This window comes from Schistocerca americana, chromosome 1 (genome assembly GCF_021461395.2).
Source record: "Schistocerca americana isolate TAMUIC-IGC-003095 chromosome 1, iqSchAmer2.1, whole genome shotgun sequence".
NCBI classification, from domain to species: Eukaryota; Metazoa; Arthropoda; class Insecta; order Orthoptera; family Acrididae; genus Schistocerca; species Schistocerca americana.
In genome coordinates this window covers 641,249,878-641,274,867 of record NC_060119.1, presented here as the reverse complement: position 1 = coordinate 641,274,867, position 24,990 = coordinate 641,249,878, and the positions used below count along the sequence as shown (strand labels likewise).

The following is a 24,990-nucleotide window of genomic DNA, read 5'->3' as shown; positions in this document are numbered from 1 at the left end:
TCTCAGCTGGAAATATTTGGGATAGGATTTGCCTTACAAATCAAGGGAAACATCCCAAAAATCATGATTGTAAGTTGGAAAGTATTTTCATTTCATTCTGAACAGTTTCTCTCAGACATAAATGTGAAATCCTAGAGTATGTGTAAACTTATTTTCAATATAATAGAGGGAAACATTCCACGTGGGAAAAATATATCTAAAAAGAAAGATGATGAAACTTACCAAACAAAAGCGCTGGCAGGTCGATAGACACACAAACAAACACAAACATACACACAAAATTCTAGCTTTCGCAACCAATGGTTGCCTCGTCAGGAAAGAGGGAAGGAGAAGGAAAGACAAAAGGATATGGGTTCTAAGGGAGAGGGTAAGGAGTCATTCCAATCCCGGGAGCGGAAAGACTTACCTTAGGGGGAAAAAAGGACAGGTATACACTCGCACACACACACACATATCCATCCACACATACACAGACACAAGCGGTCTGCTTGTGTCTGTGTATGTGTGGATGGATATGTGTGTGTGTGTGCGAGTGTATACCTGTCCTTTTTTCCCCCTAAGGTAAGTCTTTCCGCTCCCGGGATTGGAATGACTCCTTACCCTCTCCCTTAGAACCCATATCCTTTTGTCTTTCCTTCTCCTTCCCTCTTTCCTGACGAGGCAACCATTGGTTGCGAAAGCTAGAATTTTGTGTGTATGTTTGTGTGTCTATCGACCTGCCAGCGCTTTTGTTTGGTAAGTTTCATCATCTTTCTTTTTAGATATAAATTTATTTTCATGTGTACATAATCAGGTCAATGACTATTTCAAGATGTGCAGTGTTCGTGTGTCACTTCCAGTTGCCAGTCTGCCACAGAATAAATCAAAAGAGGAAAGCTACTGATTTATCCAGTTATAATTAATTTGCAGTTCTACAGAAATAAACACAATATGAATATTTCACAGTTCTCACTACAGTTCTTGAAGCTGAGGGCTAACCATCTGTTGATACCAGAAAAGTTGTTGTTTGGCTTTCTTCATTTGTGTTAGTTCTCGCATAGTTTCATGAATACTGGCATCTTATGAATGATTATCATGATAGACTATAGAATCCCACCTGATTTCCTTTAGTTATTATCATAAGCTCCCAGTAAAGTCACAGAGCAGGGAAGAGTTCAGCACCAGTAGCTCACTGTTAGTACACAGATTGTATACATCATTTATTTAGTAGAATACTTACATGCTTATGAGTATAAATTAACAGTAGCTGTTCATGATGAAAGAGTTTTGAGATATCACAACAAATGGCATAGGTTTCACTTGTTACTAGTCAACATCCACAGCATGTTCAGTCTTCAAACATACTAAATTCATACAGTTGTCTATGTTGTGGGAGTATGCATTTTGGAGAAAGGAGGGGTGGAAAGAAGGGGGGGGGGGGGGCTTAGAGTGCATTCTCATCAGTTTCATTGGTCAGTAAACAATTATATGTTCTTTTCCTGGCAACTGATGATATCTTGCCTATACATACATCACCATCTGCTGTGTATTTGTTTGTAAAATTTAACAGCTAATGGAAAAGGAGGGAATAACAACATGAAAAGGATAGATAACTACTTACTACATGGAAGAGGTGCTGAGTGGCAGACAGGTTCATTGAAAAAAGATTACTCAATATCATTAGCTATTGGGCTAAGTCCTTCTTCAGATGTACACAAACCTAGTACACACACATTGACACATATATTCACATGCCCACAGTTAATCATGAGAACAACTGCATGAAAACAATCAATTCAGTTGCTTGTTGTAAAACAATTGACTCCTTCAGTTGAGGTTTATGTATTGGTTTAATTATTCACTCAGTCTTTTGACTGAAACCAGCCTATTGATGCAACAAATGAAAACAGCTGATTCAGTCAGTTGTATTTTTATGTATCAATTAGATTATTATTCATTCATTTCTTCCTAGTGAAATCTGTCTGGAGGAGAAGCTGAATGAAAACACTCAATTCAGTAATAATTTTGAATGTTGACTGACTTCCTCAATCTTTCTCTTCAAGTGAAACCAGTCTGTAGTTTTTCTGTCAGTTTGACTATGTATTCATTGTTTCAGTTGAAACCACACCTCATAGGTTTAGATGACTAAGCTATCCACTCATTCATCTCAGTGAAAATAGTCTTTTGTTTTCATTGGGAACTGATTAATATATTGCCTTGGATTAAGTTTTGCCAGGTGCAATTAACACAAAACTAATTGAGCTGATGTATCATTTGGGGAACAAAGTTGAGCATAAAAGTTCCCTAAGGGAAATGTGAAGAAGAAAGGAATATTGCCAGATTTCAATGACTGGATGTATTCTGTTTTATTAGAAAAGTGTAATTATATCCATTAATTAAAAATCATATCAATCTAGCATTTAAATACTTTTCAGCCATTTATTTGTGTGGAAGGTAAACATATTGCACAGAAAATTACTTACCAGTTATGTACATGCAAATCAGACCCAAGGACACAAATCATTTTACAGTCTTTGAAAAGTAGCAGATATAGTGTTTCACAGGCATCATTCCACTCACTGGTACTTCAGTTCCACAGTTAAGTATGTCCCTGGCACATCACTGTAAACTGTCTGCACTCCCTGTACCATTGGGAAAGACAAACAGACTTGCCTGATCCTTGGTGCATTCATTACATTTGATTGTATTAGCATTGTTAAATTATAGAGTGAAACTGCTTGTGTCTGTATGTGTGGATGGATATGTGCGCGTGTGCGAGTGTATACCTGTCCTTTTTTCCCCTTAAGGTAAGTCTTTCCGCTCCCGGGATTGGAATGACTCCTTACCCTCTCCCTTAAAACCCACTTCCTTTTGTCTTCCCCTCTCCTTCCCTCTTTCCTGATGAGGCAACAGTTTGTTGCGAAAGCTTGAATTTTGTGTGAATGTTTGTGTTTGTTTGTGTGTCTATCGACCTGCCAGCGCTTTTGTTCGGTAAGTCACCTCATCTTTGTTTTTGTATATAATTTTTCCCATTGTTAAATTATTATAGATAACTGCACTCTGTCATTGCCTGTCATAGCTTTTATTATTAATCTGATACTTGTTTTTTTTTTTTATTTGTTGCACGCTACTAAATAACTTTAAGTTTGGTTTTTCATCCATGTTTATGAGCAGACATTTACTTGCTAGTGAACTTTGTGTTTGGGTCCAAATACAGAAACACTCAGTGGCATGGGAATGGAAGAAATCAAATGATAATCACTTTGTATATAGTCAAGATAAATTCAGTGTGATATACCATATCTACAAAGATGAGTCACATTTTGAAACTAAATTAATTAAAGAAATTCAAAGAAAATTAATAATGGCAACAAACATCTTGCAAAGAAATGCTTCTGAAAAAAGCAAGTGATTAAGTCATTAAAAAATTAAAACAGTCACCACAGTATTTATCACAAAAGAATTATTGGTGATAGATATAAACCAGCGGGAAGAAAGACACAGAGTTTATAAATGTAAATAATAAAATAATTCCTCAAAAGTATAGGAAACAATAGATTGCTACTTACCACAAAGATGACACATTAAGTTGCAGACAAGCACAACTAAGAGATACTTACACAAACTTCTGGCCACAGCTTTCATCAGCTAAAGAGAAACACACACCATTCATGCACACAAGCAAGCACACCTCATGCACACATTACCACCAACTCTGGCATCTGCTTCGAGCTGCTGGAGTTGGCGTCATGTGTGCATAAGGTGTGCTTGCTTGTGTGCATGAATGGTGTGTGTTTCTCTTTAGTTGATGAAGGCTGTGGCCAAAGTTGTGTAAGTGTCTTTTAACCGTGCTTGCCTGCAACTTAATATTCAACTATGTTGTTGATATTTCTACCTGTAGTTTTCATTGTTTGAAAATAAATTCTTCACTTATTTAAACATAAATTTGTACCTAATGTAGCACCAGTCATTAACCTTTTGAAACTAACCAAGGGCCCACATTTAATGCCAGCAGCACAAGAAAACTCTAGTCAAATAAATAAATAAGTGATTCTTAGAAACATCTTTTTTTAGAAATATACATTTTACTAATCTGTTCCTGAAATAAGATGAGGGTACATTACGTATCTCTAAAAAAGTTGGCAACTCTAGTCATGTTTCTTGTGAAACTGTCAAGGCTGTAAAAGTGTGTAAGTGAAATCACTCAAAGCCAAGATGAGTACATTCATATAATTGACATAACTGTCAAATATTTGTGTCATTCAGTTGGTTCACATTGACTGAAACCACTAAAACCCCCAGAGTGAGTGACAAATATTTATATAGCTGATATAGTTGCACAGAGTAAATTCATTCAGTTGTTGAATTTGACTACACGTCAAACATACCAACCACCAACAATACCACCACTCTGACAGTTGCCAGCCATTCCACATCAAAATGTCTCTTCCATACAGCTGAGCCACCCACAGATGTCACATCTACAGTGATGACTAGACCTTCTTTAAATATCCCAAGGGAATCACTGTGGCTTTCGCAGATTGAAATTACCATTCCCTCCCTAGCCAGAAACATATTTCCTGTGTCTTGTCTTCCCAGTCGCCTATTATCTCCCATATCTCCACTGTCCAGCCACAGAGGAGCACCTCCCCTCCTCTCCCCACCATCACTCAGTTCCACCAAGGACTAAACCAACTGGATCATATTCTCCACCAGGGCTTCAACTCACTGCATTCCCTGAAATGCGAAATTTCCTCTCCACTATTCTCCCCGCCCCTCCCACTGTTGTATTGCACCACCTACCCAACCTACACAACATCCTTGTCTGTCCCTATTCCAACCATGCTCCCAACACATTGCTCCGCAGTTCATACCTCAGCAGCAGACCTAGATGCAGGACCTGGCCCATACATCCTCTGTATATGACCTACTCCAGTTCTATCACAAGCATCTCATAACCCATCAAAGGCAGGGCCATCTGTGAAAGCAGCCATGTGATCTCCCAGGCTAACTGCAACCATTGTGCTGCATTTTACATGGGTGTGACCACTAACAAGCTGACTCTCTACATGAAAGACCATCACCAAACTGTAGCCAGGAGGCATCAGGACCACTCAGTACACAAACATACCACTGAACAGTGTGCACTCAACTTTAACAACTACACAGACTTTATCATTTGGATTCTTCCCACCAATACCATGTTTTCTGAACTGCACAGGTGGGAACTCTCCTTGCAACATATTCTTTGTTCCCATAACCCCCTGGCCTCAACTATTCTTAGTTAATGTCCTCCACCAACCTATACCCACTCTTCCCTACTCCCACTCTAGCCCTACACATGCCAACTATCCGGCCAGTGAACCTGTATAGTCATATTCTCTTCTCTTCTTCTCCTCACTCCCCTTCTACCCCCTCCCCCCCCCCCCCACGCCCCTCATCACACAATGCAGCCTCACAATGCTCCATTTAGCATCCCATTATTGTGTTCTCACCACTTTGTGAATGCTCCCACCAGCAGCACTAGAATTTTCCCCCATGCCTTCCTTGCTGTCCCTGCCCGTCCTTGCCCAGCACTTCTTCTATACCCCACTACACACCCAGGAAAGATAGCTGCTCACTTCAGAAGCAGTCACAGTCAATGCCCAAAGATGACAGTGTGTGTTTAAGTTATGCATGTGTGAATGTGCTTGTCTCTTGTTTTGTCTAAGTCTGATGAAGGACTTTGTCCAATAGCTAATAATATCGAGCAGTGCTTTTTATCTTTTTTAATATGCCTGTCTCCTGCTCAGTGCCTCCTCTATGTAGAGAGTAGCAATCCATCCTTTTTATATTGCAGTTAATACAGTTCTCTTGATCTATTCACTCCTATTTGCCTTTGAAAAATTGAAATCAACACACATGGCAACTCTTGTTTCAAACCTTTATAGAGACTCAAATGTTCCCCACAGTTAAATCTGAGTAAAGTTCTGAGCAATGTGTTGTTACATCAGGTTTTTAAAAGGTCATTCCCCATCTTATAGAACAACAAACAATATCCAAGAAACTTATTTAAAGGTGCCTTGTCATCCTCAGCACTGAGGCATCATCTGAGGCAGATATTGTGCATGTGGTAAGCACACACTCTCCCAGCCATTGTCAGTTTTCATAACTGGTGTTTCTGCTTGTCAATCAAGGACCTCATCAATGACCTCACAGGCGCTAAGTGCACCCCACTTGCCAATAGCGCTCAGCAGATGTGGACAGTGACCCATTCAAGTCCTAACCAAGCCTGACAGCACTTAACTTCAGTGATCTGATGAGAACTGGTGTTACCATTGCATCAAGGCCATTGGCACTACACAAACATTAAACCAAAATAACAATTATCAACAGAAATATACTCCTGTCAGAGCACAAAAAGATGAATAAGTTCCTCTTTAAAAGTCTCTGATAGAAAAATGGAGAGGCCAGCTACCTCAATTCTAATATCACATTCCTCATTGAATTTTTTCATACTAACATATTCACACCCTTTTAACATAAAAAATTCTAAATCCTTTTACTCAGTCTCTCTCTCTCTCTCTCTCTCTCTCTCTCTCTCTCTCTCTCTCTCTCTCTTTCAAGTTAAACTTCATACTTGGCATTTCCCTCTCACTGTCACTGTCTATAAATGTCTCTCTCCCACTGTCTCCTTTTTCTCCCACTGATTTACAGTATATCCCACTGCCACTGCATCCTCTCTCACTTGCCTGTCTCCTTTTGTCTTTCATTGCCACTGCCACTGTTCCACAACACTTCATCATTTCAATATTTCTGTGAGGGCCAACTTATTTTTTCCTCTGTACTCACATGTTTAAAATTCTGTACTCCAAAAGGCAACCTCATCCTCTGTATCCACATATTTAAGTTTGCTGGTCATGGAAGGTCCAGACCCCCAAGCCTATGTATGTATGGTCTCCATTCATCTCTATGTTTCATTTTCACTGTCTCCTCTTGCTTTTGCTCCCACTACTTCTATTTCCATCCTTCTCTCTTTTTCTTTTGCTGCCACTGTATTCCACTGACTGTTAGTATCTTCTCTCTCTTTGGCTCCAATTGCTATTGTCTTCATTCACCTCTCTTTAACCTTCATTGCCACTCACTCTCTCACCACAATCACTGTCTCCTCTCTCTTCCTCTTTCACTGGCACTTTCTCCTCTCCCCTCTATTGTCATTGTCTTTCTGCTACTCTCTTTCAGCACAAAAAATTGCTATGTTTGCATGCCAAATTTTTTGTGAAGAAAGTGGAGTGAGGATTAAGGCAGCTAGCTGGTTCCCGAATTTACTGCCAGAGTCTCTAAAAGAGAAACATATTCTCCTTTCTTGTGCTCCTCAAGTTCACTTTCACAACTTTACATACAAATGCACAACTGAAGTGTCTGATTTGCAATTACAAAGGATTTTTGTGTAACAAAATAAATGTTCATAAGGTGCTTATGTTGCCAGGGGGCACCATTGAATAATTTCCAGGTCAAGACAGCCTTTATAGGCAAGTAGTGCCTGTTATAAAGAGGCAGCACATCACAAAAATTTATTCGTGGAAAAATTGTGACTAAAAACATAGTTTGGTAAGCACAGATCCCTTGACATGTGCTCACTACATCAGTTACAACTGCAGTTATTGAGTATTATTTTATATGCTTATGTATGGTAACTTTGAACTTCTGAATCTGGGTAATGGATAGTGATACAGAAAAAAGTTTCAAGGTTCCTCAAAATATTGTTTTATGAGTATATGACAAAAATGTTGACAATTTCCCATGAACAGAAATTACAGAAGTGTGTGCCCCCACAAGCGGTGCTTTTGGCAACCGGAGATCATAATTTTTTGGGTCTATTTGATACTGAATACAGATTTTTTTTTAAACAGATAAATGGTGTTTCTGGGTGAATGTCTAAAGAATGTACAATTAAAATTTCAGCCATTTGCTAAGTTCAGTTCATCAGATAACTGTAGAGCACAGGAAAAAATGGCTAAAACTGGCTTTTGTTATTTTCTGTGTAAATATGGTAACCTTAAACGTCTGTGTCTTGATAACTGAAGAAGATATCACGAAAAGTTTCAAAGCTGCCTGGGAAAATCATCTTAAGGGTATATGGTAAAAATTTTGACCATCTGCCATGAATAGAAGTGATATATGTGGTCATTCCTACAACTGGTACTTATAGTAACCAAAGATCATAGGTTTTCAGAGTTTTCACACCCATGAACAACCTACCTCATGTTCACCATAGAAGACACCTAATTGAAAGGATCCAACAAATTTTCTCAATTTGCCTGGACTGGAGGAAGTGTGTAGTGTTTAAATTTTGACACTGTACAGTAGGATAGCTACAGTACGCCCATTCTTCTGAGAGGCATGTGAATTATCACTAGGCCAATGGCAATCCAAAACATTTGATGACATATCTCTCTGATCAAAGGATCCCAAGATATGATCCCCTGAAAAATCAGTTTTTTGAATTTAGCTTTTTCTAACATATTGGTAAAGTGCACTGTCAAGCATGGGCCAATATAAATTAATGAAATATGGCATAATCACATTCAAGGACAAAGTGATCCAAAGTTCAAAATTTATTGAATTTAAATTCTCTTTAACCACAACAGCTTTTCTGTAATTTTTATGAAAAATTAAAATGAAACAGACAGACAAAAAGTTAGTAAACTGCTTATTATTTCAAAAGTAATCAACGTAACTGCTAATACATTTGTCCCACTGCGTTACAAGGTAGTTAGTGGCTTCATGGGAAAATGTTTACACATGTCTACAGAACCATGACTGTGCCCAGGCATGCACCTTTTCATCTGAAGCAAACTGACAGCCACAAGCGTCTTCCTTCAGGGCTTCAAAAATATTGAAAATGTATGGGCAGAAATTGGGGCTGTAAGGAAGATGTGTAAGAGCTTCCCAGCAAAACTTCTGCAGTGTAGTCACAACAAACTTATACTTTCTCCATATAGTCCAGAGGTGTCAAGCAATTGATAATTTTCAAGTCCACAATTTTTCCCCAGTTTTTATAGGAAAATTATTTCCATTTTACTTTTTTATTAATTTTGAGACTAAACAATCCTTTTCCAAACTTTATATTGATAATTATCAGAGATGCATAATTAGTTACAAGTTATATCACACATAAAATTAAAATATTTTCAAAATATTAAATAATGTATTTTTATTTACGTGCAATAAGAAATACAAAACAAAAATTATAAATTCTGCTCTTACAAATACATATACAGTGTAGCTTTTTGATTAAGGGAAACAAACTAGAAATTTATCATGATAAAAATGAATAAATCATTTCTGTAAATTTTCTTTTTCTGACAAAATCTTTGAGGCATCACTCAACATATGTGCTCTTTTCATTTCTAATTCCTTGATTTCAGCTTGCTTTCATTTGTTCATCCTCTTCTGTTTCACCTTCCCTTTCTTATGTTTCATATTTTCTTTGGGCAAAGAATGTGCATTGCAAAACCAGTGTATAAAACTTTTGTCAATGTTGAAATTGTCAACTCCATTTGCATCCTGGACTGTGTCATATATGTATCTTTGAGCAATAGGGCTTTTTCCTGTTTGATTTTCAACTATAATTTCAGAATTTGCAGAAAAGCCTCATTCAACAGAAGCATTTCCATATGAGATTATTAATATAATTTGCACAACATTTCAGAAATTTAGGTGTGGCTTTGAAAATAAATTGATTATATTAAGCCAGAATTTATCAAGATGATTTCCACTTATCTTATAACATTTCATCTCATCTTCAGTGCTTTTTTTCTCTGCAGATCTCCACAAATTCAAGTATGACATGGTCTGCCTTTGAACCCTATTTCCTGGTTTAATGTGATTTCTGGATTCAAGCAGGAAACTGCGCATATTGAGTTGTATCTGAGTGGTGATCTTTCTCGTGAATTCTCTACTATGCCAGTAATTCACGGTCACATATTTTCCTTCAGCAATAATATTTCCTCTTCAGATACATAGTACTTCACACAGAAATGGGGCCATCAGGACATCACTCTGAAAACTGAGTAAATATGGTGCCAACAAACATGCTGTTGAACTGAAGAATGTCAGTTACGCAGCTAGCAATTTGTCCTTGACAGGTTCAGAAACAACTCTGAAACTTGATGACTGAGGAATAGTTTTTGATTTATTTATCTCTTGGTAACATAAGTTCAAATGTGTTCAAGAATTTCCACAGCTTTTTCAGCAGCATTGGCATTTTTGACCCATCACACTCCACAGAATGACTTAGAGGAAGATGAAGATATGTTTGTCTCAGTGTATTGTGACCTTTGTGCAGATGAATCATGAAATAAATAATAGATCACTCTCAAAAATAACACAATTTTCCGATTACTTTTTGGATATTTCTGTTTTTAAAGAGCCATGTAATATGTACAAAGTGCAGGTACAAAATTGTAGCAGTTGTAGACAACTGAAGGAGTCTTTTAGTTCCTTGTCTAAGTCATTCAAAAGTTTTAAACTCACCTTTGGTCTGTCCATTAACAATTGCAAAATTTTTTGGGGTTTTCCAAATCCCATGATCTTTTTACACCTTCAAGAAAATCATTTGCCTTGTAAATTTAAGAAAAAGAGAATTAAAGAATATGTATTTTTTAATGATTTGTCATGGTCCCAAAATTGTACATATAAATCCATCTGAGTTTTTGAGAAACCATATTTGTTCTTTCATCAAATACGAGTGTGATCATTTCACATTTGTCGGTCAGGTCAGCAAGTTCACAAGTCATGTATGATGTCAATCTGTATACAATGTTGTAGCAAAGTTTTGATCTTTGCAATTGCATTTTCTTTGCAATTTGACTTTCCAGAAATAATGAAGGGGATAACACTACACAGTCTGATGAGCTCTGACCTGACAAATGACTCCTGATAGTCACAAACACCACAAAATTTTAGGTCATGTAACACCATCTGACAGTAAATATTCATATAGTCATCTGTCATTTGTTTATTTCTTTCAAATAGTCTTTGTATGTTACTGGCAGCCTTTTGCCGCTGAGCAGTGTGACAGCAGTGCACAAGTGGCAGCATTACTGCATTTACTAGGCAATCTTCTATTTTAATAACTGCTTAAATTTTGTGTCAAATTGTTTGTGCTCTCTGTAGATTAGTTCAGACATTCTTTGCACAAGAGTATTTCGCACGGATAGGGACTGCGACTGCTGTGTTCGGATGCTGGCTGAGTTGGCATCCCTTCGCTCCCAGCTTCAGGCAGTGTTGGCTTCGGTCACACAGCTTGAGGCTGTTGCCAATGGGCATCACTGTGGGGGTCCGGATGGGGGTTTGTCGGGTACAGCCAGCTCGTCCCACACATCCCCTGATCGGACTACAACTGTGGCTCCCCGGGATACTGCCCACATTGAGGCTGACCCCTCACCTGTGGTAGAGTGGGAGATCATCTCGAGGTGTGGCAGGGGGCAAAAGACATTCTGAACAGCTGAACGGAAGGCCTCTCCAGTTTGTCTGATGAACCAGTTTCAAGCTCTCTTTCCGGCTGATGCTGATCTTCGGCCATACATGGCTGCTTGTCCTGTTCCAGAGGTTGCCCTTCAGTCTGCAAGATCTGGGTGGTTGCAGAGGGTGGGCTTACTGGTAGTTGGGAGCTCCAACATCAGGCGCATAATGGGGCCCTTAGGGATATGGCTGCAAGGATGGGGAAGAAAATCACTCATTGTGCATACCGGGGGAAGTCATTCCAGATGTGGAAAGGGTCCTCCCGAATGCCATGTAGGGTACAGGGTGCACCTATCTGCAGGTGGTCGCCCATGTTGACACCAATGATGTGTGTCGCTATGGATCGGAGGAAATCCTCTCTGGCTTCCAGCGGCTGTCTGATTTGGTGAAGACTGCCAGTTTCCCTATCGGGATGAAAGCAGAGCTCACCATCTGCAGCATCGTCAACAGGACTGACTCCGGACCTTTGGTACAGAGCAAAGTGTAGGGTCTGAATCAGAGGCTCAGACGGTTCTGCGACCATGTGGGCTGCAGATTCCTCAACTTGCACCATAGTGTGGTGGGGTTTCGTGTTCCGCTGGATAGGTCAGGGGTCCATTACACACAGCAGGTGGCTACATAGGTAGCAGGGGTTGTGTGGCATGGACTGGGTGGTTTTTTAGGTTAAATGGCCTCGGGCAAGTACAGAAAGGGCAACAGCCTCAAAGGGTGCGGGGCAAGGTCAGGACATGCGGGGACCAAGCAGCAATTGGTATTGTAATTGTAAACTGTTGAAGCTGCGTTGGTAATGTACCGGAATTTCAAGTGCTGATAGAAAGCACCAAAGCTGAAATCATTATAGGTACGCAAAGCTGGATGAAGACAGAGATAAATTCTGCTGAAATTTTTATAAAAGGCACAGATGGTGTTTAGAAAGGATAGATTGCATGCAACCAGTGGTGGCGTGTTTGTCGCTGTTAGTAGTAGTTTATCCTACAGTGAAATAGAAGTGGATAGTTCCTGTGAATTATTATGGGTGGAGGTTATACTCAACAACCAAGCTAGGTTAATAATTGGCTCCTTTTACTGACCTCCTGACTCAGCAGCATTAGTGGCAGAACAACTGAGAGAAAATCTGGAATACATTTCACATAAATTTCCTCAGCATGTTATAGTCTTAGGTGGAGATTTCAACTTACCAGATATAGACTGGGACACTCAGATGTTTAGGATGGATGGTAGGGACAGAGCATCGAGTGACATTATACTGAGTGCACTATCCAAAAATTACGTCGAGCAATTAAACAGAGAACCAACTCATGGAGATAACATCTTGGACCTACTGATAACAAACAGACCCTAACTTTTCGACTCTGTAAGCACAGAATATGGAGCCAGTGATCATAAGGCCATTGCAGCATCCCTGAATATGGAAGTAAATAGGAATATAAAAAAAGGGAGGAAGGTTTATCTGTTTAGCAAGAGCAATAGGAGGCAGATTTCAGACTACGTAACAGATCAAAATGAAAATTTCTGTTCTGATGCTGACAATGTTGAGTGTTTATGGAAAAAGTTCAAGGCAATTGTAAAATGTGTTTTAGACAGGTATGTGCCGAGTAAAACTGTGAGGGACAGGAAAAACCCACCGTGGTTCAACAACAAAGTTAGGAAACTACTGCGAAAGCAAAGAGAGCTTCACTGCAAGTTTAAATGCAGCCAATACCTCTCAGACAAACAGAAGCTAAACCATGCCAAAGTTAGCATAAGGAGGGCTATGCGTGAAGCAGTCAGTGAATTCTAAAGTAAAATTCTATGTACCGACTTGACAGAAAATCCTAGGAAGTTCTGGTCTTAAGTTAAATCAGTAAGTGGATTGAAGCAGCATATCCAGACACTCTCGGATGATGATGGCATTGAAACAGGGGATGACACACATAAAGCTGAAATACTAAAAACCTTTTTCCAAAGCTGTTTCACAGAGGAAGACCGCACTGCAGGTCCTTCTCAAAATCCTCGCATGAACTAAAAAATAGCTGACATCGAAATAAGTGTCCCAGGAATAGAAAAGCAACTGAAATCACTCAACAGAGGAAAGTCCACTGGACCTGATGGGATACCAATTTGATTCTACACAGAGTATGCGAAAGAACTTTCCCCCTTCTAACAGCCTTGTATCGCAAGTTTCTAGAGGAACAGAAGGTTCCAAATGATTGGAAAAGAGCACAGGTAGTCCCAGTTTTCAAGAAGGGTCATCAAGCAGATGTGCAAAACTATAGGCCTATATCTCTCACATCAATCTGTTGTAGAATTTTAGAACATGTTTTTTACTCATGTATTATGTCATTTCTGGAAACCCAGAATCTACTCTTGAGGAATCAACATGGATTCTGGAAACAGCGATCGTGTGAGACCCAATACACTTTATTTGTTCATGAAACCCAGCAAATATTAGATACAGGCTCTCAGGTAGATGCCATTTTTCTTGACTTCCAGAAGGCATTCGATACAGTTCCGCACTGTCGCCTGATAAACAAAGTAAGAGCCTACGGAATATCAGACCAGCTATGTGGCTGGATTGAAGAGTTTTTAGCAATCAGAACACAGCATGTTGTTCTCAATGGAGAGACGTCTATAGACATTAAAGTAACCTCTGGCATGCCACAGTGGAGTGTTGTGGGACCATTGCTTTTCACAATATATATAAATTACCTAGTATATGGCATCGGAAGTTCCATGCAGCTTTTTGCGGATGATGCTGTAGTATACAGAGAAGTTGCAGCATCAAAAAATTGTAGCGAAATGCAGGAAGATCTGCAGCAGATAGGCACTCGGTGCAGGGAGTAGCAACTGACCCTTAACATAGACAAATGTAATGTCTTGCAAATACATAGAAAGAAGTATCCTTTACAGTATGATTATATGATTGTGGAACAAACACTGGTAGCAGTTACTTCTGTAAAATATCTGGGAGCATGCGTATGGAATGATTTGAAGTGGAATGATCATATAAAATTAATTGTTAGTAAGGTGGGTGCCAGGTTGAGATTCATTGGGAGAGTCCTTAGAAAATGTAGTCCATCAACAAAGGAGGTGGCTTGCAAAACACTCGTTCGACCAATACTTGAGTATTGCTCACCAGTGTGGGATTTGTACCAGGTTAGGTTGACAGAGGAGATAGAGAAGATCCAAAGAAGAGCGGTGCATTTTGTCACAGGGTTATTTGGTAAGCGTAATAGTGTTATGGAGATGTTTAGCAAAGACAAGTGGCAGACTCTGCAAGGGAGGTGCTCTGCATTGTGGTGTAGCTTGCTGTCCAGGTTTTGAGAGGGTGCGTTTCTGGATGAGATATCGAATATATTGCTTCCCCCTACTTATACCTCCCGAGGAGATCACGAATGTAAAATTAGAGAGATTTGAGTGCGCACAGAGGCTTTCCGGCAGTCGTTCTTCCCACGAACCATACGTGACTGGAACAGGAAAGGGAGGTAGTGACAGTGGCACGTAAATTGCCCTCTGCCACATACCATTGGGTGGCTTGCAGAGTGAAAATTTAGAAGAATGTAGATGTAGATGACTGCATTGCATACTGATTCCCTGGACCATTCTGTGGCTTTGAATATATCACTTTGTCTGATACTGGACCTCCTTTTAAAAACAACACACTCTATATTAGCTAATAAATAATACACATTTACAAATTAATTAATTGTACTTCAGACTAAAAATGATTTATAATATTTCTCAAAATTGGAATGAAACACCCACCTTCCTCCTATAAAAAAATAAATAAATAAAATAAAAAATAAATAATGAAGAACCCTGTGCAACTGAATATTTCTTCCCATCCTCACTTTCTTCCCTAGTCTGGATCTAACCTATACCACCACATATTTTAAGAATGCGAGTGAGGTTTCTCATATCCACAATTGAGTAGAATCCTGAGTGCATAAGAGAGCAAATATGAGTCTCAAGTCTCAGTCTGTACGCTCTTCAAACTCACTGTCATCATTTACAACTTACCTCACACTTACCAAGCAACCAACAGTCAAACCTGGTTGCAGTTGCAAGTTGCCTAACACCTTCCAAGGGCAACAAAATTTTATTTTCTATATTTTATGAAATTATTGACCAAATTTAGAAATTCAAAATGCTGTCATAATCCACTCATTAAGAGATATATTCATATGTTGAAGGTTTCACACAAAAAGTCAAGTATTATAGTTAGAAATTGTGCACATAACTCATGGCATGTAAATTACTCAGACTATATTCATCCAGAATATGAGAATTAGACTTTCAATTAACTATACACCTTCTTTAAAACCTTCCCTGCTAACTACAACAATCTAACAGTAAGCATTACAACAGGCTTAATGCAATTTTGGACATTGTGCTAAACTGAATATGAACATACCTATAAAACGCTTTTACAAAACTTATGTCCAGTCTGGAGCTTGTGGTTTTGCGGTAGCGTTCTTGCTTCCCACGCACTGAGTCCCGGGTTCGATTCCTAGTGGGGTCAGGGATTTTCTCTGCCTCGAGATGACTGGGTGTTGTGTGTCTTTCATCATCATTTCATCCTCATTCACTCGCAAGTCGCCATAGCGGCGTTAAAGAACATGTGGAGCGGTGGCCGAACTGTCCCGCGAGGGGTCTCCCGGCCACCAATGCCATACGCTCATTAACAAAACTTATTACTCCCATGTATTTCTACCATAGTAGCTGACATGTACTTTATGCCAGACTTCAAAGAAATGAATTCTTCCACCTCTCCCGCCTCTCTTGCGGTACCAGTACCACGAATCAGCTTCCTCGGATCTCGGATCCCCACCACATGCAACAACTCAACAGGTATAAAACAATTATGAATCATTGTATAAATATTGAATTACCAACATATGTTATGTGTGTGACATCTAGATTCCCCTTTGAATATCTGCATCTTATTTGAAATACCACAGATGGTTTAAACCCATAATGTGTCAATATGGGTATGGTACCAAAAAACTTTTAAAAATACAGATTTTTAAATAAAATACAAGTTTTTTCCTAGTTTTTTCCTGGTTTTGAAAATTCCTGGCTCTTTCTAGGTTTTTAGGATTTCAGGGTTCACTGTACATCCTGAGTCCGACTCTCTCCAGATGCAATTTCCATATTTCATGGCTATCAGTTTGCTTCAGACAAAGAGGTGCATGCCTGGATACAATCATAGTTCTGTAGGCAACTGCAAACAGTTTTCCATAAAGGCATTGACCACAGTCGAATGAACATATTTATAGTTATGCTGATTACTTTTGAAATAATAAACAGTTTACTTACTTCTTTCCATTTGACTGACCCTTATGTATGGCCATCATCATCAGATATATCACTCTTGCTAAACTGCTTTAACAAGACAGACATATCTGGTGTTAATCACACAGAATGAAACTAGTCATAAATAAAAATAAAGACTTCTGCAATAAAAGCCTGTTTTTAAATTCAACAAATATAAATTAAGAAATTTTGTGAACACCAAAGTCATCCAAAAGATTAGTAATTGTACTTGAAAACATTTTAGAACTGAAGGTCTGACTTTGTAGAGTTTAGCTTTTGCAAGACGTCTCTTCTCTTCATTTGACACATACATCCCAAATAGGAATTAGTAGTCTAATTCAGCTGCAAAAGCTTGGAAATTACAGTTTTATAGCTATAAACTTCTAACTAATGTTGTCTAAGTAATTAATTTATTTGATTTTGAAGGCTCTTCAGAAATAAAGATTACAAGCCTACTTATTCTTGGGCTTCTGAAATATTTTCACAATAAAGTCTAGCTATCCTGTAAACAGCATACTAACTGTGGTCTGAAATTCTACAGACTGCCTCTACATATTGTCTTGTTACAGATACCCCTGGCTGGTAATGAGATGCCTCTGCGAGAATTCCGCTCGTCGCCGTCCAAGCGCTGCTGCCCAGGTGCCAGCACCATTGCTGGAAGTGGGTCCATCCCTGATCCACCGCCACCTCCCAAGAATCATCCTCCAGCCCCAGGAATCCTCCGTCAAGTTGGTGGTGGCATGCCAACTCCTGCAACAGCAAAGAAACGTGTTCAGATACAAGAGATTTCTGTCTGATAGTTTGAGTAGTCGATCTCGGCCCCCCAAGTCTTTCAGTTGACATTGCAGACATGGATTACACAGCAGAATTTGCCCTTCTGTGTTATTCCAAATGGATTTAATGCATCAAAAAGGCCACAGAGCACATTGTGTGAAACTTATATTAATGTGCTTTCCTGTATGATTATGACAAGCCTTGAATATCAGGCCTACTTCATTTTAGAACATTTTTCTATAATGCAATTTGGTGAATTATCATTTTGGAATTGTCTCCTAATTTGTTTTTGGTGTTCTGTCATTCAGAAACATGCTGCATTTTGTAATATCAGACTACAATGAATTAATATTGAAATCATAATTACCAGATAATGGTGGATACAAATTCCAGAAAATATTACGTGAGTGGATTTCTGTCTTTTGCCATAATTTATCTGATCAGCTGAGTGTCAGAAATATGTGCAGAGAAACATCCAGACCAGTGCAGGTACTGTAGGAAAATGAGCGTTACAACCAGAAATGTGAGACTGTGATAACAGCAGTTGTTCTACAGTGTGAAAGCAGTGATGTGATTTTGTTCTGCTGCTCAACTATACTACTACACAGAAAATCAAGTGCAGCACATACTGTGATGTTGAGCAAGGTTTTCTTTTCATTCAATTAAAATAGATTCTGAAGACAAACCATTTTCATTTCCTAAGCAGCAGGAAGCAGTGACTCCCCATCAGAGGAAAAAGTGGGGGCTGCAAACTTCTAGATGTCTTTCTCTATCTTCACTTTTTGTATGTTGATAATAGTATTACTGATATGCTCTAATGTGACAACTGTCAACACAAATGTTTACAATCAAGATTCACAAATGTTCCATGCATCTCTCTGAAGACTTATTTTTGTTTCTTCACTGAAACTGCACAATAAATTAGGCACAAACAGAAAAATACCAATAATAATAACAACAGTGATAACTGATTACAAAGCAGTTCAACAATAAATTCTTATTCAGCAGCAGTAAAAGGTATGTTTCAGTGAATATATTCTTATGTGAGGCAACATTCATGAGCTATTTTGTGATATTCCTAAGTCACCAAAACTGTACAAATGTTGAAAGGATCAAAACTGCACTAAGCACATCACTGATCCAATTCAGATGAAATGATACCTTTTATCATCAGCCTTTTGTCATCCTGTGATTATGTTAATAATAATTATTACTATTATTGTTGTTGTTGCAACACATTATGTGGCTATTGTTCTTCGTGAATGACCTCATGTATTGTACTCCCTAAAGTCGCTGTGTAATAGTACTGTACATCAATTTCATGCATTTTAAAGGCATTTCTTTCTTTCCTTGCTTCTCAAATTTCAAGCCCCTCTCATTTGTACTTCCTTTCCTCCCCTCACTCCTCCCACCCTCAATCCCTTTCTGCTTCACTCCCCTCTCTCTCTCTCTCTCTCTCTCTCTCTCTCTCTCTCTCTCTCTCTCTCTCTCTCTCTCCCCTCCCCCCCCCCCTCTCTCTCTCTCTCTCTTCCCTCCCTCCCCCTCTCTCTCCCTCTCCCTCCTCCCCCCTCTCTCTTTCTCTCTCCCTCTCCTCCCCCCGCTCCATCTCTCTCTCTCTCTCTCTCTCTCTCTCCTCTAAGCCTCAGCTACACCCCTGCAATATTTCATGCCCTGGTAAAAATGGTAAAAAAAGAGCGTAACCATGCTCAGTAATACATCTGATATATTCCTGTTGCATAGCCATAAACAACATTTTATTAATGACATGTTTTTCAAACCAATTTACATCAGAAATGGCTTTTAAAGTGGCCAATACATCACTGACTCTAATGTAATTAACATCCGAGCAACCTTTAATGCATTTTGCTCTGAGAAATTGTAAACATTAAATAAAACTTTATATTTTCCAGTGTATAATTATCAGGTCTTTATTTGTTGCTTGAGGGAAACAGAATAATGTGTTGCATATGAAATTTCAATAATCTTCAATGAAATAAGTGTGTATTTGTGTCCAAAACTTGGTAATTTTTGTGCAAAAAATATAAATAAAAATGTTATGATGCATAAGACAAATGTGTCTTATGTAACAAAATAAAATATAATTAGTAGCCTTACAATAAATTACCATTGAGTTTAGCCATTTCCAAGCAAGTTTTATCTACAAATATTTTGTTACAGTGCTTTTGAGATCTATGAAATGTTTTGCATTGAAGGAACAGTCATTTATATTCAAATCCCTGGATAGGTGGTTAAGTGTATGACTGCCTGCACTAATACCAGAGAAAGTGACTGAGCGATCTGCCACTAATAATGTCTGATTACTTACATACCAAAAAAACAGACAACAACTGGATCAGTAAACAAGGGAATTCTTTGTTGCATTTAGAAATTGTTTCTCAATGGCAAAAATTAAAAATAATGCTTCATGTACAATTTGCAGTTCTGAAAGAAGAATTACATATTCAGAATATTAACTTTGTGAAAATATACTACAACTAGCTTTCCCAGTGACTGAAAGACAATTATTCAGTAACAGAGGAGAGCCTTATGAACTGAAGAAGAGAGATTCTTGTTATTATGAATTTCTTGCACACACATAAATGTGGCACATGTCCTAAGACTACAAATAAATTGACTCATTCTTTTAAACAGAATTACTACATTTTTATTTAGCATTATTCCACTTTACCTTTGATATCATAACAAATATGTAACATCTAATTTCATATTCATAAATAAGGAAAAAAAGTCATCTCGTTTATATGCTAGAAATTTACTTTGATTTATTTAGTACTTTATATGATTCCTGAGTAAAGTAACACATAATTTTCAACACAGATCTTTTCTCTGTCAAGTACTGCAGAAATATCTGATTTCATTGTCTACCCAACCGTTGTCCTTTAATGACAATGAACTATTTCGGATGGTCAGTCCTGATATTCTTTTAGACAAGTGTAAGAAGTAGCAAAAGAACTTGGAACACTTTATTTTATTTTATTTGAGAATTACTACAATATACAAAACAACATCTGAAACATAATTCCACATAAAATGTTATCATAACATACTTATTTACTTAACTGGCAACACGAACCACAGTCATTTCAATGACTGACTTCTCAGCCTCATCCATTGGGCTCAGTCACTGGCAGTATTCTCATGGGCCCACATGATCTCCAGATCTTTCTTGATTCAATCCATCCACCGCAGTTCTAGTCTCACTCCTTGCATCTTCCCTTCAAGCACTGCATTTGCCTGTCAGTACATGTCCCAGCCATTAAGTTATTCTGCTCTTTACTACAGCTGTCACATCTGGTTCATTAAAATCCTGTGTTTCTTCTTCTTCTTCTAAAAATTCCATTTTTTAACAGAGGTCAGAAAATATTTTTTTTTATATCATAAGGCAGATAATAACTTGGAAATGAAAATATATAATTAATTAAAATATAAAAAGATTTAATTAATAACTTCATCTAATATTAAAAACTATTCTCATAGTCTCCTGGACAATCTTTTTGGAAGAGAAATAGGAAAGCTCACCTTTTAAATGAAACAGCATGACTGACACTGTACCCTCTGTTTAAATGTTTATAATTTTGTGTAGGAATGTATTTAACTGTTCCAGTCATTCAGTGCTAAGATGAAGTAAGACTGAATGTTAATCACAGATAGAAGTGAATTGGGAGAAAAAGTAAACTTAGTGACTATGGTTGAGCATTTCAGTATTTTTGTTTCTTTACACATGGCAGTCAGCAATATTCAAAGCACTACTTGTTCACAGCAAACATTGTACAGTTTCAACCCGTGAAGATTCATATTACATAACTTCAAATAGACACTAATCACAGTCTGCCACCAGAAATAGATATTATTAAGCATACACTAAATGAAACCCTTGCCTGGATCCAGTAACATTACGAGGTGCATTCAAGTTCTAAGGCCTCTGATTTTTTTTCTCCGGACTGGAAAGAGATAGAAACATGCGCATTGTTTTAAAATGAGGCTGCATTCATTGTCAATACGTCCCAGAGATGGCAGCACCATAGGCAGGTGGAATTTTACCGCCAGCGGCGAGAATGAGAACTGTTTTAAATACTTAAAATGGCGACATTTTCCTTACTTGAACAGCGTGCAATCATTCGTTATCTAAATTTGCGTGGTGTGAAACCAATTGAAATTCATTGACAGTTGAAGGAGACATGTGGTGATGGAGTTACGGATGTGTCGAAAGTGTGTTCATGGGTGCGACAGTTTAATGAAGGCAGAACATCGTGTGACAACAAACCGAAACAACCTCGGACTCGCACAAGCCGGTCTGACGACATGATCGAGAAAGTGGAGAGAATTGTTTTGGGGGATCGCCGAATGACTGTTGAACAGATCGCCTCCAGAGTTGGCATTTCTGTGGGTTCTGTGCACACAATCCTGCATGACGACCTGAAAATGCTACGGACGACCACACGGCTGCCCGTGTGGCATGTTGCCAAGCAATGTTGACGCGCAACGACAGCATGAGTGGGACTTTCTTTTCATCAGTTGTGACAATGGATGAGATGTGGATGCGATTTTTCAATCCAGAAACAAAGACCCAGTCAGCTCAATGGAAGCACACAGATTCACCGCCACCAAAAAAATTTCGGGTAGCCGCCAGTGCTGATAAAATGACGGTTTCCATGTTCTGGGACAGCGAGGGTGTAATCCTTACCCATTGCGTTCCAAGGGGCACTATGGTAACAGGTGCATCCCACGAAAATGTTTTGAAGAACAAATTCCTTCCTGCACTGCAACAAAAACGTCCGGGAAGGGCTGTGCGTGTGCTGTTTCACCAAGACAACGCACCAGCACATCGAGCTAACGTTATGCAACAGTTTCTTCGTGATAACAACTTTGAAGTGATTCCTCATGCACCCTACTCACCTGACCTGACTCCTAGTGACTTTTGGCTTTTTCCAACAATGAAAGACACTCTCCGTGGCCGTACATTCACCAGCCGTGCTGCTATTGCCTCAGCGATTTTCCAGTGGTCAAAACAGACTCCTAAAGAAGCCTTCGCCACTGCCATGGAATCATGGCGTCAGCGTTGTGAAAAATGTGTACGTCTGCAGGGTGATTATGTCGAGAAGTAACGCCAGTTTCATCGATTTCAGGTGAGTAGTTAATTAGAAAAAAAAATCGGAGGCCTTAGAACTTGAATGCACCTCGTACAAGCTAATCTGGAATTAACACAGAGCACAAACCTTCCTTCATTGTGGAGGAGAAAATATGTTGTGAAAGATTAAAAAAGGTGGACAGGTGACTCAGATCTCAGGAAGAGTGAGACCCAAATATAGTGAGAATGAGGACAGACCAATATCTACTACACATTTCACGTCCTGAAAGTAAGTATTGGCTGGCAATTCTGTGTCATGATTTATTTGTTTTTGTGTGAATTTTCCTTTGATACAATTAAGTGACCCTAGATATACCTCTGTAGAGTTTAGCTATTTCCTTGCAAATTTTTTCTATAATAAAATTCAATTTTTGTTGGAGAGGTATTAAAACTGACAAAATGTTTTACATTGAATAAACAGTAATTTGTATTTAAACCTCTGTTTAGGAGATCAGGCATATTACTTCCTGCTCTGATAGCATGACTAACCAGTCTGTTCATAACAATTTTTTGTTATTTAAATGTACAGAGAATGACAGTGATGGGCCAAAAACAACAAAGCTCTCTATTGATCTTTAGAAAGTATGTTTCTCTTTTGTGAAAACACGGAAGTATTCATTCATTAAAATTGTGTTGAATGGAGAGACACAAAATATGTAGTCTCACAATGTGAAGTAGATAACTGTACTTTTGCAGAGGTATCTTCAAAGATCTTGGAGTCTTAGACACACTAACCAGTTCTGTAATGCTATTTTGTAATAATAAAAACAGTTTTAGTTGATCTGTTATTTACACATAGCCAAAAGAGAAACAAAAATTATGTTCAAGTGGTCTATTACACTTTGTCCAGAGTTCATGGTGGAATTCCATATTCTGGTGTTTTTTAAGCTTCCATTAGGCATTAAAAAAGTGAGAATCCCTGCATATCCAAAGAAAATTCCTGATTAGTCATTTGTCGATAGGTAATTATTTTGTTATCTAAACTGCTAGCCATTAAAATTTCAACACCAAGGAGGATACTAAATAATGAAATTTAACTTATTGTGCATAAACAGTCGAATAGGAATAACTTGCTGTAAAATCTGTATGTGAATGAGGGTTTTGATGGTTTGAAATTTGGTACATAGAGCTGCCACTTCTGGTACCATTAACAGTTCTAACTGAACAGCATTATGTTACACTGAATTTGGATATGAAATACAACTATGTCATATCAAATTTTTTATCCTTTGTAGAGTTTTATGTATGCTTCCTAGGGGAAATAGGAATCTAGTATGCTAAAAGTTTGTAGTGGGGGAATTTCTATCTTTTTTACTTGTGATAAGTGACACTGTTGGCTTTACAGGAATTATTTTAGGGAACATTAGCTTAATTTAGTGTAAGTAATTAGGCTGATTTTCTTGTACTGAATTATGAAAGGAAATTAATCTCTTTGTAATGAGTACAACTAACAAAGCCTGATTCACATTAAGATTTGATCAACTAAACAGATGGAATTACAGTTTGTGTCACTGCTCTCTTGTAGGCTGTCTATAGTAGGCTGTTGGTAGCAATTTTTGGGGCCCATAGGGGTGAAGCCAGGTGGAAGGGTGACTGTTCTGTAGCACTGACAAACATCTTCATTTTCTGCCCCCCCCCCTTCCCGTGAGACACCTCTCAGGAAAAGATTCTTGGGGTGTGGGCATCCTGAAATTCGTAGTTGTCTCTTCTTTTCTTTCTTCTCCAACTGGAGTACCATGATTATCCTCCCTCTTTCCAAATGCAACATTTTCCATCAATGGGACCCTTCTTGTATCCATTTAGGTAAAGCCTGTTTTCACAGAACTGCCCAAGAGGTAACACACACTAATTTCTGGCTACAGTTGATAAATAGCAGAAATAATAAATAAGTTTAATATTCATCTGATGTTATTCTAGTCATAAAAAAAACATAGGGCACTAATACTGAATAGTGAAAAGAAAAGGGTCTGTTTTATCAGCCCCCTGTGTGACTAGTGTACACATGCAAAGAAAGATGGTGTAAAACTCACTGAGACTGAGAATTTGCCATAAATATAATATACTATGAGAATTTATATTCATATTAAATGAATGATCACTTTTGATAACGTACATCAACCTTGATCAAATTGAAATGAGGTCAAGTACATGACCATGCTTAGTGGTTCTGGACTGTTTTCAGAAAATACTCATGTAAGAAATATGAATAAGTAAATTTATTACAAGTGAGACACATTTATCATTGTAATCATGAAGTACAAAGAATGAACAATATAATTGTGGCA

General features: G+C 38.3%; 1 protein-coding gene across 1 annotated transcript in view; it reads left to right on the top strand.

Annotated features, from left to right (window-relative positions):
- The window catches only part of LOC124584853 (neuroligin 4-like), a 300,880-nt gene extending 281,869 nt beyond the window's left edge, over window positions 1-19,011 (top strand). The window contains exon 10 of the mRNA XM_047131372.1: window positions 17,352-19,011. Coding sequence (XP_046987328.1) covers window positions 17,352-17,579 — 228 coding nt within the window. The 3' untranslated portion in view covers window positions 17,580-19,011. The remainder of the gene's footprint in view (window positions 1-17,351) is intronic.
- The last annotated feature ends 5,979 nt before the right edge of the window (window positions 19,012-24,990 follow it).